At 39.7% G+C, this 14,725-nt stretch overlaps 1 protein-coding gene across 1 annotated transcript in view; it reads left to right on the forward strand.

The window, feature by feature from the left end:
- Positions 1 to 59: 59 nt before the first annotated feature.
- TBC1D8B (TBC1 domain family, member 8B (with GRAM domain)) overlaps positions 60 to 14,725 on the forward strand; it is a gene marked incomplete at its 5' end in the record, with an annotated part of 23,091 nt that continues 8,425 nt past the window's right edge. Inside the window, 11 exons of the mRNA XM_009080582.1 lie at positions 60 to 170; positions 1,705 to 1,823; positions 2,442 to 2,667; positions 3,579 to 3,819; positions 5,250 to 5,457; positions 7,073 to 7,240; positions 8,576 to 8,725; positions 10,592 to 10,742; positions 11,727 to 11,941; positions 12,380 to 12,497; positions 13,181 to 13,472. Coding sequence (XP_009078830.1) covers positions 60 to 170; positions 1,705 to 1,823; positions 2,442 to 2,667; positions 3,579 to 3,819; positions 5,250 to 5,457; positions 7,073 to 7,240; positions 8,576 to 8,725; positions 10,592 to 10,742; positions 11,727 to 11,941; positions 12,380 to 12,497; positions 13,181 to 13,472 — 1,999 coding nt within the window. The remainder of the gene's footprint in view (positions 171 to 1,704; positions 1,824 to 2,441; positions 2,668 to 3,578; positions 3,820 to 5,249; positions 5,458 to 7,072; positions 7,241 to 8,575; positions 8,726 to 10,591; positions 10,743 to 11,726; positions 11,942 to 12,379; positions 12,498 to 13,180; positions 13,473 to 14,725) is intronic.

The following is a 14,725-nucleotide window of genomic DNA, read 5'->3' on the forward strand; positions in this document are numbered from 1 at the left end:
GGTGTACATTTCAAAACCTTAGTTTCACTGTGCTGTGTACATTTTCTTGAACACGACAGGACTTCTCGTGGGAACGTTGGATGCAGTGTTGGACTCTACGTCGAAAGTCGCCCCGTTTCGCATCCTGCACCAGACACCAGACTCACAAGTCTACTGGTCCATCGCGTGCGGTACGTCCTGTGCTTCAGGAGCCAGCTGAGTTTATGAAGTGAAAAAGGAGGGTACAAAGCATGGGATCCATTTTTGGGTTAATGGTCTCACACCAGTATTAATTCTTATGACCTCTCAGTGGTTTAAAATAATTTGCAAGCCTCAGCTTGACAGCAGTGTGTGGTTTCAATTGTTCGGGATGGGAAAATACAAAGGGTAATCTTCATCTTAGGACTGAATTTGTATAAATTCTGTGCTGCATAAATGCACTTTCCAACAGAAGGCTACGTAGTGTAATTGTGCTTTGTGTTAGAGAAGAGGTTGTTTCTTATTTGAAGAAATTGAAGAGATGACACTGTTACTGCTGTTACATATGAAGGGTCTGAAACAGTGCTCCTAAGCCGTTGAAATAGTTATTGAAGAGTTCCATCTTTACTGTGTCACCTCTGTGCCTCTGGTTTGCATTGACACTCAAATAATTGGTCTACATGTATAATCTGAGAGTTACTTCTGATTTAAGTGCTGTGTTAATTACTCTTCATATAGTTTTTTAAGTGTTGCAAATCCACGCTGTGTAGTGCAGTCTGACTGTTTAACTGTATTTGGAGCAATTTCTGTTCGTTCCCAAGGCTGCTTTAATTAATTCTGTGGAGTCTGTTTAAAGCTGTGTAATTAGTCTTTGCAAAGTAAGCTGAGGAACAAGGAATTGTTAAAGGTGTGTTCTTGCTTGGGGGTATTGATAGTATATGATTACACTGACTGATAAGATTTGTTCTTGTGGAGGATGAAGCTGCCAATTAATTTAGATTCTAGAATACCTTAATTCAAACCTGTGTAAATTCTTTCCCCCTATTTCCCTCTCCCTGTCTCCCAGCATCTGATGGGGAGTCACCTGTCTGGAAAGCACTGACTTGATACTGAATTTGCTGAAACTCTCCTGTTTCACTTGTGTCATCTCAGTCCTTGCTGCCTCCCTGGTTACAGTGATGTTTGCTTTACATCCTCACATGTGGTAGAAGGGATTTTGCACAGCAGGTCTGAGTCTTGAAATTCGACTCTGGAAACTGTTGTGGGCCAGTGATCAAAGCTGTGGGTATCAAAGGCGCAGATTTCATTTCTTTCTGAGCTTCATGAGTTTGGTCTCATGTTTCCCACATTCTAGACTATTATACTGGGAGTGTTGTAGTGATGCTCTGCTGTCCATGTTGGGGAGGTGCTGCTGAGGGGAAGCAACTGAGAGTCCAAGTCAAGCTTCAGCACCGACCCACACAATGCTGACAAAGCTGAGATACTTCTAGATTTAAAGGCCAGAAATAGAGCTGCATAAAGGGCTTGAAAGATAAAAACACAGCTGTGCATGTTTAATGTACACTTAAGTACATTTTCAGTGTAGACAAGAGGTAAGAAGGGATTTGAGACTTGTGATTTGGACTTGTGTATCTAAATTACTGTGTGAATCATGAATTTGCTAAGTATTCTCTTGATTAATACTTTTAGTGAAATGATTGCTGTCTCTTCTAATTTTAAGTAATACTAACTTTCTCTTTGAATCAGGATCCAGCAGAGAAGAAATAACAGAGCACTGGGACTGGTTAGAACACAATGTTATGAAGACTTTATCAGTATTTGATTCGAATGAAGATATTACAAGCTTTGTCCAGGGAAAGATAAGAGTAAGTAACAGGCACATGATGTAATTGGGAAAGGCAAAGTTGTTTTTTTTTCCTCTAACCATACATGAATTGTCCTCTGCAGAATATCCAAGGACAGCATTGTAGTGCTCCCTACTTCTGATGGAGTAGTATGTGACTGTTAGCATGCTCCACTGTTCCTGGTTCTCTGCCCCACAACTAAAGAAGGTTCTTTGAACAAACTCCTTGCTGAATGATACAACAGATGCCTTTAGACAGTGTTCTAAAACTGCTTATAAAATATTTAACAACAATTTTAACAATCCCTGGGAGCCATATGGTCTACTTTTGTGAAGGTGCAACAGTTCACTTTATATATGCTAAATATTCAGCCTGGGAGCTCTTGAGATTAAGTGAGGAAAATGTCTGTTTCAGGAGAGGAGACCTGGGAATGTCTTGCCTAAGTTGTGTGGGAGGTTTGGTGGATGAGTCTGAAATAGCACATTTGAATTGTGACCTTTGTTTTGATCCTCAGACTATTCTGCCTGTTCTAAAACTTCCTCTCCTGCCTGGAGAATGCTGTGCTGTATGTATGCAGGTGCATATATGATACCCACCCACACGGATGTGGATATAAAGTAACAGGCTTTTCTGTTTTAGGGTTTAATTGCTGAGGAGGGAAAAGGTTCTTTTGTAAGAGAAGATGATCCTGAGAAATTTCGTGAAGGTCTTATGAAGTTTGAAAAGTGTTTTGGATTACCAGAGCAGGAGAAGTTGATTACCTATTACTCGTGCAGTTACTGGAAGGGCAGAGTGCCCTGTCAAGGATGGCTTTATCTCAGTACCAACTTCCTTAGCTTTTACTCATTTTTGCTTGGAGCAGAAAGTAAGTAAGCCTTGGTGCTAAGCCTGGTACCTTCACGCTTTACTGCTTGTCTTTCAGATTAGGAACAATTCTTCCTCTGTCCTAAGGGAGCTGTTTTGCCATGTGAGCAGAAGTCAACACAGAAGAGAAAAAACTGCCAACATAAAATAATTTATGGAAACGAATACATTTGTGTAACTCACTACAGAGTATCCATTAGTTTGCTCCCTCTATCCAAGCGTCAGAGAGCAGACAGACTTGTAGTTGACTGTAACTGAGAGTTGTCCATCATCATTAGTTCATGCTGCATTATTAATTCAGCCTGTGAGGATTACAGTTACTTCTTCACACACACAGGCTGAATATTTCACATGGGTGCACTACACACTGCTGATAATTGCACATCTTTTTTTCCCCGTCTGTGTTAACATTATATTGAAATGCCCAAACAAATGCCTCTAATAGTGTGAACTATAACTGCATTTATGTGGAAAATGGAAAACATAAAGAAAGTAGGCTCCTTTCAAAGCTAATTTTGACCTGTACTGGGCACAGTTGCTCACATGCCAGTAGATGATTGATTTAATTTCAGCAGCCCTGTTGGTGAGCTATCATGTGGTGGTGTTTGTTTGCTGTTGGCAGTTTCATGTAAGAGCAAAGAAAAGGTGATATAAGCTTGTATTGTCATACATGGTGTGCCTTTTCGTGTTTTTCTTTGTATAAAATTCTTTCTAATGGAATTTTTTTTAGGAAATGTGGAGAGAATGGGCTTTGTGCTTGTTCAGTTTGTAGCCCTTTCCAAGGGTGTTATCATTTCACTGTGTTGCTTAATATTATTTAATTAGTGCTGTTGACTACTGCTTTTCTCTTTTTAATACAAGAGCTGCAGCTATTGAGAAGTGACTCACATCTCTTTATGTTTGTATTTTCAGTAAAGCTTATTATCTCCTGGGATGAAATATCAAAACTTGAGAAAAGTTCCAATGTGATTCTGTCAGAGAGCATTCATGTATGCTCCCGTGGGGAAGATCATTATTTTTCCATGTTTTTGCACATTACTGAAACATTCCTTCTCATGGAGCAGCTGGCAAACTATGCTGTTAGGAGACTTTTTGACAAGGAGACATTCGAGAATGATCTAGTCCTTCATGACCCTCTGCAGATCACCAAGAGGTAATATATTACTTAAAATTTATCTGCTCTGGGCCTAGTACTTGTTTAGGCAAAGGGGGAGAGAATCCTTGTTTCAAGGAGATGTGTAAATTTCAGCAAAGCTGGTGTACTCTTAACCACCTGCCTCATTAAAATGTTGGACCAAAGCCATATGAGGCATTGAATTGCAGAATCCAAAGTCTAGAGGAAGTCAGGAGATGATCAAATCTTCAGAGCTGGTCTTCCAACTATAAGGCTTATAGTAGTTTGAATTTTGAAAAGGTATTCTTTCAGCATTTAGGATTAGAAAATTCAGAAGGGAGCTATATTCTCTCCAGAGACACCTGTCGAGGAAGGATAAGGTGGAGAAGTCATTTAATAAACGTGTAAATGATAACTTCATGTCTTTTCTGTCACTGGAGGTGGATGATAAAGCCAGTGAGTTGCAGATGGGTGCATGGCTTTCCTTATTTACAGCAGTTTTGGGTGGTGGGCAAGACCTGCATGTAAGTAACCTGAATGGTTAGGGTCGTTCCTTCTCAAGGAAGGTGTGTAATTCCTTGTAGTAATTTTATGGTTTCTCTTCTGTTCTGGTTTATGTTGAAGGAAACACTGCCTTTTCCTCAAAGATCTGTTCAAATTCTCAGATATTCTGGTTTTGATCCATGGACCACAGCTGTTTACTGTGAAAAGTAACTAGGAAAAGAAGGTCTGTTGCTAGGTGATTTTAATTTACATAAAGAGACTAAATCTCTGTTGGAAAATGCTACCTATCTGCAAATCAGAAATTATGATAAACCATTTTCCTAAGAAATGTTCCTACCTAAAGCTTCATGGACTATAACTTAAGAAAAGCTCTTTGGTTTTTTAGTGCACTGACAATAAAGTCTGGTTTGGGTTGTATTTCCTGGGTAATTGATCCCTCCATTTGGTAGCAGTGCTGGGGAGAGATGTTCTACAACCAAAACATTGTTTCTGGCTGTAGTTGTCTGTGAAGAATTAGCCCATGGCAGATGTTTACAGCATGTGCTACAGTTCTAGCTAATTAACCTTCTGTCAAGCCAAAACTTGTTTTAGTTTTAAATGGATTACTCTGATGTGTGGGGAAACAGCAGATTAGGCTATTAGTATCCTTTTTGCGCTGCCTGTAGGCTCTGATTCAGCACAGTGCTTTACTGTGTGACAACAGGCTTGAATCTGTTCCTGGTCAGTGACACATTTAAGTGTTACTGTGAAGTGTGTGTACAGGTAGGTGTGGTCCTGCCCTTTGTTGCCTCTTCAAGCAAAACATTGAACCCTACAGGTCAGCCCCATGGATTATGGGAAAGTGTGATGTTTTGCTGTTTTTTCTCAAGATATTTTTGACTTCTGTATTTGTAAAAACATTTTAAACTTATTTAATTGTTCTTTTTCTCTTTCTCACCTTCCTGTTTGTTTTGTTTTTAATCCAGAGGCCTAGAGAGCCGTGCCCACAGTGAGCAGTTTAGTGCATTCTTCAGGTTACCTAAAGAAGAGACCTTGAAGGAAGTTCATGAGTGCTTCTTGTGGGTTCCTTTCAGTCATTACAACACCCATGGGAAAATGTGCATTTCAGAAAACTACATCTGCTTTGCTAGCCAGGATGGCAGCCTGTGCAGTGTCATCATTCCAGTAAGAGAGGTAATGCAAACTACAAGTCAGCCAGTTATATCAGCAGTTTTGCACTTGTGTAGTTTGATGCCAGTTTATCAGATTTTCATTAGAATCTGCTTATGTTATGTGATGTCATACATTTCCCCCTGCCTTGGATACTGCATGTAGGAATTCTGTTTGCAGCCTTACAGAACTGCTTTTGTGTTTCAGATTTGTTCCTGTATCCTCTTTTCCTTTTCTATTTGCTCTTATTTCTGTATCTGGGTACAGAATTCAAATTTTTTAATACTTCTTAAAAAAATTAAAACCTTTTGCTTAGTTCTTGAAGTTGAGTTAATGAGAGATTCTCAAGACAAAAAGAATTGTAGAGGATAGAGCATCTTGATGATTAGTAATCTCTGCTGTGTTTCTTAGCTCAGTAGTGCAATTCTTTTTGCAGCAGTTGAGCAGTGCTGTCTGTTCAAAAGTCTGTAGGAAAATCCAGTTGTCAAGTGATTAAGTAGCAATGCCATTACAACTGATAATCTCAACAGACTGAATGAGTACCATACAGTAATGGACACAGTGTTGGTATTTCTATAGAGTACTATAGTTAACTGCAGAAGAACTTCTGGAAGAAAACCCAAACAGCCCTCTCCATCCCTGTCTTGACTTCATGTGATTTGAGACATTGCCACATTTTGGTCTTCCAGTGTTAAAGTCTTTTCCTCAAGACCCAGGCGTATTTTACAATGTCCTACAAATTAACTCGGTTCTGTAATTGCTCTGTAATTGCTTCACATGCTCTGTGTACACACTGCCTGGCATAAGACACCTGACACCAGGGGTGAGCTGTACTAATTTCAGTAATACACTTGTATTCCCCACCTAGATAAAGCAATTTATTTGATTACCTATAAATAGTCCTGCAGACAATAAAGACTTCCATAACCTGTGAAAAATGAGGTGAGGCTGTGTTAAAGGAGCTGACTCTACATTTATTCTTGTGGATTGTCAGGCTCTCACTGTTTGTTCTACAGTACTGCAGAGTTACTGTATTTGAGTGATCTTCCATCCTTTACCTATACAATGTGGTCAGTGATCTTCCATTCTTTAACGATGTGAATGCATTAGCAATGGCAGTCAGTATAGCTGTTCATGGTTGTCACGCTTGTACTTGCATGATAAAAGTGTATTAACTGCTCTAATGTGTAACTGTTCCATCATGACAATTAAAGTCAACTCTAGCTGTCATGTGTTATGACAGCTGTCTTTGACAGGGTATTCTCAGTGGAAATTCAGTCTTGTAAAACTTGTTTCATTTGATTACTTGCAAAAGTCATGTTTTGTCTGCTTTTGGATGATAAGGAAAAAAGCAACAGTGTCAGCAGGTAGGAGGAGACAAGGTTTTCAAATAAGCTGTGCACTCAACAGCTGGAAAAACAGTTTCAAAGATTTCTGGTACTCTATCAAAAAATCTGTTGCATAATACTTAGTGCTTTGTGCTAAAATAGCTCCAGGCCACTGAGCTTTCAACTTGTAACTTGTGTTACTAATTCTGCTTGTGCTGTGCTTCATATTAGTGTTTCATTTACACACGTATTTTTACTAGGTTTAAGCTGGTAACATTTCTTGCCTAATTTATCTGTCCTTGGTTCTGCAGGTCACAGGGGTGGATAAGGCAGATCCAGCCAACAGAGGAGTCAGTATTAGTACCAGAGGAAAAACAGCTTTTCGTTTCACAGAGGTTAGAGATTTTGAACAGCTTGTGGCAAAGCTCAGGATGAAATGCAGCGCAACTGCAAGTCCCCAACACATCACAGCTACAGAGGTAATTGCTCTGGTAATTCTGATTTTTTAGAACCTGTTCCCAGGAATAAGAGTTTATGTATCATTGTCAGTGTCATGGAATACACTTATAATTAAGCCTGAATCTAGACACAAGATGAGTGACAATGTCTGCTGTACCTCTGGATTTCAGGTTGTCTAAATATTTCTATTTTCTCTTTAAAAAAACCCCATGTTTCTGTCTCTTGGCTTCAGACTACTTACATTAAAGCAAAGTCCAGCAGTGTGATGTACAATTACGTGTAGCTGTGTTCTTCTTTGCCAGCTGACTGTTTGACTCAGGATGTTGATGGAATGATTGCAGGGTTGTTTCCAGATATGTAGAAGTCTATATGTGTGTTTTCATATATAAGAAATAAGAAAGCAATGGCAAACATGCCTAAGAAGCATGACTTATTATAGTTGCAGTATTTCTTCCATAAAGAATTTACCCTGGAGAAAAAAACTTAATTAGGATCAGCTGGAGTAACCTCTGAAGTGGCATTTGTAAGAGTGGAGAAGTGTACAAATAAATACCTTTTGGTAGAAAATAATCAGTGAATCAGCAAAGTCTCTACCTTGAGATTTTGATTCTCAAGAGCTAAAAGGCAAAAATGAGTAATAAAAGCAAGATTGGTATAGGCAGCAATTCTCAGCTTCTGGGGATACAGCACAGCTCTGGGAATGGTAAGGTTTGCTGCTCAGGGGCATTCCCTTTTAGATTACCTTATCTTGAGTTATTCCTGCATTATTTTGACATAGTGTTCTAAGTCATGTACCCCTGGTTTTAAGGTTGGAGAAATACACAACTCTGTACCCATATGAAGGAAAATGGGTTAAACAATGGTGTTACTGTGAATCCATTCTGGTTTGGGTTCTTTTACTTTGTTTGTCATCAGGTTTTGAAAAACAATCCCAGTCTAGTAACCGTGGTAGGGTTGGACTTGATGATCTTGGAAGTCTTTTCCAACCTGGTTGATTCTGTGATTCTAATGCTGGTTTTTAATGCTCTCAGCATTTCTGTGTCGTTCAGTGTATGAATGTTTTTCTTTTGACTTCAGTGGTGATGGATGGTCAGGCCTTCCTATCTATTACACTTCTCACTATGAATATTTGTCCTTTCATAATTCAGTTTTTGGCGGTACAGATTGATTTTCTATTCCAAGTGCAGTCTCCTGAAAGCACAGCTATGCAGAGCATGGATTGCTGTTCTTCATTTAGTTTGGTAGTCTGTATGTGGCACCTGTAACTTAGTATAATAAACAATGTTGGGCTGGTATCAGTGCTGCCTCTTGAATTGTTTGTCATTTATAACTGCCACTGTTAAATTTTTTTCAAGGTTGCAGCTGGTTCTGCCTCTGACAGTCCAAAGGATTTTGATGCAGGACAGTCAAAGATGGGTCAGAGAGATAACAGCAAAACTGTCAGTACAGAAGCCCTAATGACTGTCTACCATCCTCAGGATGCTGAGAATCTTGACTCTAAAATGGTAAGGGATAAAATGGCCAACAGTCTTTGGTATCTAATGGGAGAGGACTGAAGTACATCAAAATATATTCCAGCAAGGCTGCTGATTTCCTCTGGGGCTTTGCCAGTCTTCTTTCATCTGCATTCTCTGTGTTTGGAGTCCACAGGGTGCTTCTTCATGGCTTCATGCAATTTTCTGCTCATCATGTTTAATAATGATATGCCTTATCTTCATGGGGCTAATTTCTCCTGCTCTTCCACCCCTCAGGGAAGAGTTGCCTGTTTGTTTTATGATAGTGAACATGTTTCATTTCTATCTGAATTGTCAAGATACAAAGTCACTGCAAACTCTTTGGGAGCAAGGAGAATGTTATAAGAAATTGACTTAATTTGTTCCTTGCTTCATTCTTTTGCACTGTTGTCGAGCGAAGTTACGCATAGTTACGTTTATTTAGTTGTTTTTGCAGTTGGACATCTTGTTTTTGCTTCTTCATAGTGTGTGCAAGAATACAGGTTTTATTTTGAAGTAAGTCTTTCAGCAGAATTGGGTAACTAAGATACGAATTTTTTTTATATTGGAAATATCAGAAAATAAACACCCTTTGGGCAGAACAAAAGGGAGCCTAGGTTTTAAAATTTGACTTTTTATAGTATGTTGAACAAAACTGGACAAAATCTGGCTGATTCTGCTGAAGTTCAGATGCACACACTGCTATCTTCTATGCTGACAGAAATTGCTAGTTTGTAAAAATGTTCCACCTGGTTGATAAATATTTGTTTACATGTAAAATATTTGTTTAAATGTAAAACCTATATGGCCCTAAGTGCTTTCAATTTTAATTTCCCTCCTTAATCCAACTAGACTTCATTCTCCTGTAGATTTTCCTGATTATTGATTCTCCCCTCATGCTGTTTGGAGCTCATGTAAATAAACTGAGGAGAGATTGAGAAACTGTGGGAGAATAATGACACTGGTGCCACGTCAACCCTCTCCGTGCTTTTCACCATTTGCAGCCTTTCTGCTCCAAATCTGTCAAGTAATATAATGCAACAAAGCATGATGAATCAAAAAAAGAAAGCAACCTGTTTTGCCTCTTAAGTTGCTATGGTATATTATTTCATCTGAAATAGAGTTGGTACATTCTTATTGCTGTAAGCAAAGAACAGTTCACAGACATGTTGAAATATGTTAGTCTATCAGAATAATTAGGCAGGTGCCTGTGACAGTGAGTTTGCTTTGTAAATAATCACTTGCTAGATGTCATTTTCTTGCATGCAGTTATTGCTATTTGCAGGTTGCAATTACTTTCAAGTGAAAGGTAATGAAAAGGTTGAATTTAGGAGTGGCTTGAAAAAGGGTGAAAGGGAGTGGTTGTTTGCTCTTTTAATACAGCAGCAAGGTCGTGTCAAGTGAAGTTGGAAAGTGGCAGGTTTGTCTGGGTTCACGAAGCAATTTGCAGGGAAAAGTCTGCTGTGTGTTGTTTCCTCTGCTAAGTGAGTGCCTGTGCTTCTGTTTGCTGGAGGATGGAGGAGGGTTTTGCAGATGTTTGTTTGACCTTACTATGCTGTGACACTTGTTGATTTCTGTCAGATGGGATACTGGATTAGATTTACCATTTGTCTGATCTGGTATAGACTTTCTTGTAATAATTTACTTTAAAATAGCAGGTCATGCAGGAGATGGTGTTGTCTGACAAACCTGTGCTATGCGCAGGCTAAATTTTGGTCTGATTTGCTTCAGCATTCATTTCACATATCCATACAGAGGCCAGTGCTGCAATTTCTAGTTTATATGAATGTGACTGGGAGCAACATTTACTTTTGTTCTCTGAAACCTGAGGAGAATCTACCAGTATGCTTAATGCTTGTGTTCTCTGTTTTTTCATAGTTGAAAGAAAAAATGAAGGAACAGTCATGGAACATCCTGTTTGTTGAGCGGGGACATGGTGTCAGTATGTTTCGAACAAAGAAGACTCGAGATCTTGTTGTAAGAGGGATCCCAGAGGCATTAAGGGGAGAGCTCTGGCTACTCTTCTCAGGTATTACACAGCAAGTATAACTGATTCATTTTTGGAACTCTACTTCATGGATGTTCTAGTAAGCAACTGAACATAGTGTTTTTACCTCTGGCATTCCATCCAAATCTTTCTGAAGAAAGATAGTTCAAAGTTATGAACAGGATAATTTTGTCTATTTTTTTTGTTTGGCATTGATTCAAACTAAACCTGAATTTGCTTATTTTACAACAAACTGAATTGAAAAATAATGATAGTAATACATGCTGTTTCAGGGGACAATCAGTTGCAGCAAAGCCTCCTTACTTGCTAAAAAGTAAAGCATGTTTGTGGGACTGTGTTTCAGTTGTTTGGTTTAAGCTTTCTTAGAGAGTAGTGTTACCAGACACACATAAAATATTTTCCTGGCAGAGAGTTTGGCCCCAGTTATAAGCAGCTCTTTGCTACATGCTTGTCTGTGCTCTGAGTGTGGTTTTGTGGGCCTCTTCTGTAGAGCACACCTGTGTTAGAGCTTTAACTTCAGAAAATTGAGGCCCTGGGAATTATGTCACTGCTCTACAGCACCTCTGTGCACCTTCTGTTCCCAGTCACTGAAACACTTAGAAAAGAGCAGCCACTGGCCTGATCAGGGTCACACAGGAAGCCTGTGCCAGATTCAGAAAATGAGGTGCAGGTTTTGAGGAGCCACCCAGGACCTTATCTGCCAGATGTACTCGCTGTGTGTCCCTGGGCAGAGCTTTCTGCTGTTTCAGAGAATGTTTATTGTAACAGGTGCATTTTACACTCCCCATTCAGCTTACTGTATGGTTGTTCCTTCTGAGGACCTGTGAACATGTATCTATCTTTGCTGGTGTTGAGAGTTACATAGGCATTTTTGTTCCTGTTACCAGCCTGATACCTCTGTCTTGGAAGGTGTTGACATAAGTTATGGAATTAATTAAGTAAATATCAGTCCTTTGCCTAGTTTTGCTAATCTTTCTAATACCATGCAATACCGTGTATTGGCAGGTGCTGTAAATGATATGGCATCCAACCCTGGTTATTACACAGAGTTGGTGGAAAAGTCCTTAGGAACATGCACTTTAGCTACTGATGAAATTGAACGAGATTTACGTCGCTCCCTCCCTGAACATCCTGCTTTTCAGAGTGACACAGGAATCTCTGCACTCAGGAGAGTTCTCACAGCTTATGCATACAGGAATCCTCAGATTGGATATTGTCAGGTACAGCAGTTCTGAGGGTGTTAGTGTTGGGTGTCTAAGTATTAGCTCATGATGGCAGTATAGTAGCACCTCATAAAGTCAGTCATAGAAATGTGTAATGGTTTCTTGCTCAGTGGTTTACTTACTTCGCTTATTTCATCCTGCTATGCCACATGAGGTTTTACATTGTACTTGAATTTGTTGATACATGCTGTCATGTCCACTGCATTCCTTTGCATTCTAACTAGACTTTTAGCACTTAAAAATATTTTAGGTAGTTTTAAATAGTATGTTCTGTATTTAATAATCTAGAAGTAAAAGTTTTATGCTGGATACAGCTGTAGGTTATCCCAGCACTGTATGTGCCATAAAGTGCTTTCAGAAATACAACAGTTGATAACAGTTGTGTTTTCACCACCCCTCCTCATAAATGGTTCCTTTTCTGTTTAAATGCTACAGGCAATGAACATTCTGACATCAGTGCTCCTGCTGTATGCTAAAGAGGAGGAAGCATTCTGGCTCTTGGTTGCTGTGTGTGAAAGGATGCTCCCCGATTACTTCAATCGCCGAATCATTGGTAACATCCATCTGTCTTTTTATCTACAGTTGAGTGTAAATGGTCATTCATTAAGCATAAATGTAAAGAATGAGCTGAGAAATGACCCAGGGAGAGAAACTGCTGTGTTTGGTTTGGTATTGTGGAGTAGGAAATGGAAATTATCGAGAACATCCCAAGACTCCTCCTTAGATAGGAGCGGATGTGATTTTCAGATCTTGTCATTACTCTAGGCATAGCCACTCAGGAAGTAGTTAGACTATTGTACTGTTATTTTGGAATTATAACTGCAATACATAGTATTTATTCCAAACTTAGTCAGCTTAAATAAAGGAAAAAGAGTTACTCCAGGTCCAGACTGTCTGTCATCTCATATGCAGTTCTTACAAGGATATATGCTAGAAGAAAACTGGATATGAAGTTTCTCTCTAGTTGTGGAGAGGGTGTGTTGGCTGTCAGGAGAGCCACTGGAAGCAGCCACACACCCACCAAAGTGCTAACACACTTTAAGCATGCAGCAAGGCTCTGGACCCATGCATGGAGTGCATAGCTTCCAGCATAGGGAAGGGAGCCAGTGGTTCCATGCAGTGAGGCCTGTGCATGCTCTTATATAGAGCTGCATTAGGACAGGGACTTTATTTGTGGCTGGTGCTCTGAGAAAATATTAAGATATGGGTGGTGGTTTTGTTATCCTTTCCCTGCAGGTGCCTTGGTAGATCAGGCAGTGTTTGAGGAGCTCATCAGGGTTCACCTGCCTCAGTTGACAGACCACATGACGGACATGACTTTTTTCTCCTCGGTCTCTCTCTCCTGGTTCCTTACCCTTTTTATCAGTGTGCTGCCTTTTGAAAGTGCAGTCAATGTGGTGGACTGTTTCTTCTATGATGGAATAAAGGCAATCTTGCAACTGGGCCTCGCAGTGCTGGAGTACAACATGGAGAAGCTGCTCACTTGTAAGGATGATGCAGAAGCAGTCACTGTTCTCAACAGGTATCAGTGTAACTGTTACTCTTTTGGGCTGTGCAGCAGCTGCTATAATTGCGTGTAGATAACTCATTCTGGGGCAGCTGAGGAGACTTCTGGCCAAGACTTCCAAATGTGTCAAAGGAATTAAGTATTTATCTTGGGCTGAAATTGTGGAAGAGGTGACTGGAAGGCATGCCTGGATCCTATGAAAATAATCCTCCATTCAAGTCTTTCTAAAACTATTACCATTTTGTGAATTTTAGAGCAAAAGCACTGTGGCTTTTGCCTGGGATTTGTATCACATATAGAAGGTGGCTTTCCTTTAATGATCAGATAACCTAGAGCACACTGTGGCTGTTCCAAACAGTTCAGGCCTCAGCATACAGACAGCATATTCTGCAGCTCAGTTCTTGTGTTTAGGCTGCTGAATCCTCTGCTGATAATGCCTTAAGATAGAAATAAGACTCAAGAATCATGATGAGGACAGTCATGACCAGATGTTTGCTCTGTATTAGCAGCATATAGTGAATTTTAAACTGATGTACTGCCAACAAAATTTGCATGATTTTTGCTTCACTACCTAAATTTTTTTATTGATGCTTTGGTTGTATTATCATGGAGTATTAAAACAGCAAAATGACTGTGCTATAGGAGTTAACAAGTTATGACTGTTAAGAACTGGTAATAAGAATTTTCATTTAGTGAGACTTCTAAATGTTGTGTGCTTGAATGGGGCAGGAGCTACAGAATTACTGAGGAAAATGTAATTTTTGTTATAAAAGGCCATGCAGTCTGGTGTTTATTGTAAAATCTAACCTCGCCAATGGATCTGTTTAGGCTGGTTATGCAGGTTTGATAAGCAGGTGCAGAACAGGCATGTCTTTGGCTATGCATCTGGGGGAGTTAAGATTGCCTCGTTCACAGTTCAGGACAAGCCTCTTTCTTTTTCCCAGTATGTAGTACAACCTTGCTAGATGGATTAGAGAACCAGGGGAATTCCAAGTGGAAGGGACCTTGGCAAGAGTCTAGTTTAATTTCCCACACAAAAGAGTGGGAACTCACATCAGCCACGTTATTGACAAGCTCTGTCTTTCAAACTCCCAAGGCTAGAAGCTCTACAACCTTCCATGTGTGGGCAGTTCCCATATTTGTATATCTTTGTTACTATTACAGCACATTTGTGCTACTGATGCCAATATTCTTTGCTATTTCCCATTCTCTGTGCATTTTTTCTTCAGTAGATGCCAATTCTATTGTTTTGTGGTGATAAACTGGTTCCTGCT

The sequence above is a fragment of the Acanthisitta chloris genome, unplaced genomic scaffold (genome assembly GCF_000695815.1).
Source record: "Acanthisitta chloris isolate BGI_N310 unplaced genomic scaffold, ASM69581v1 scaffold5358, whole genome shotgun sequence".
Taxonomy (NCBI): domain Eukaryota; kingdom Metazoa; phylum Chordata; class Aves; order Passeriformes; family Acanthisittidae; genus Acanthisitta; species Acanthisitta chloris.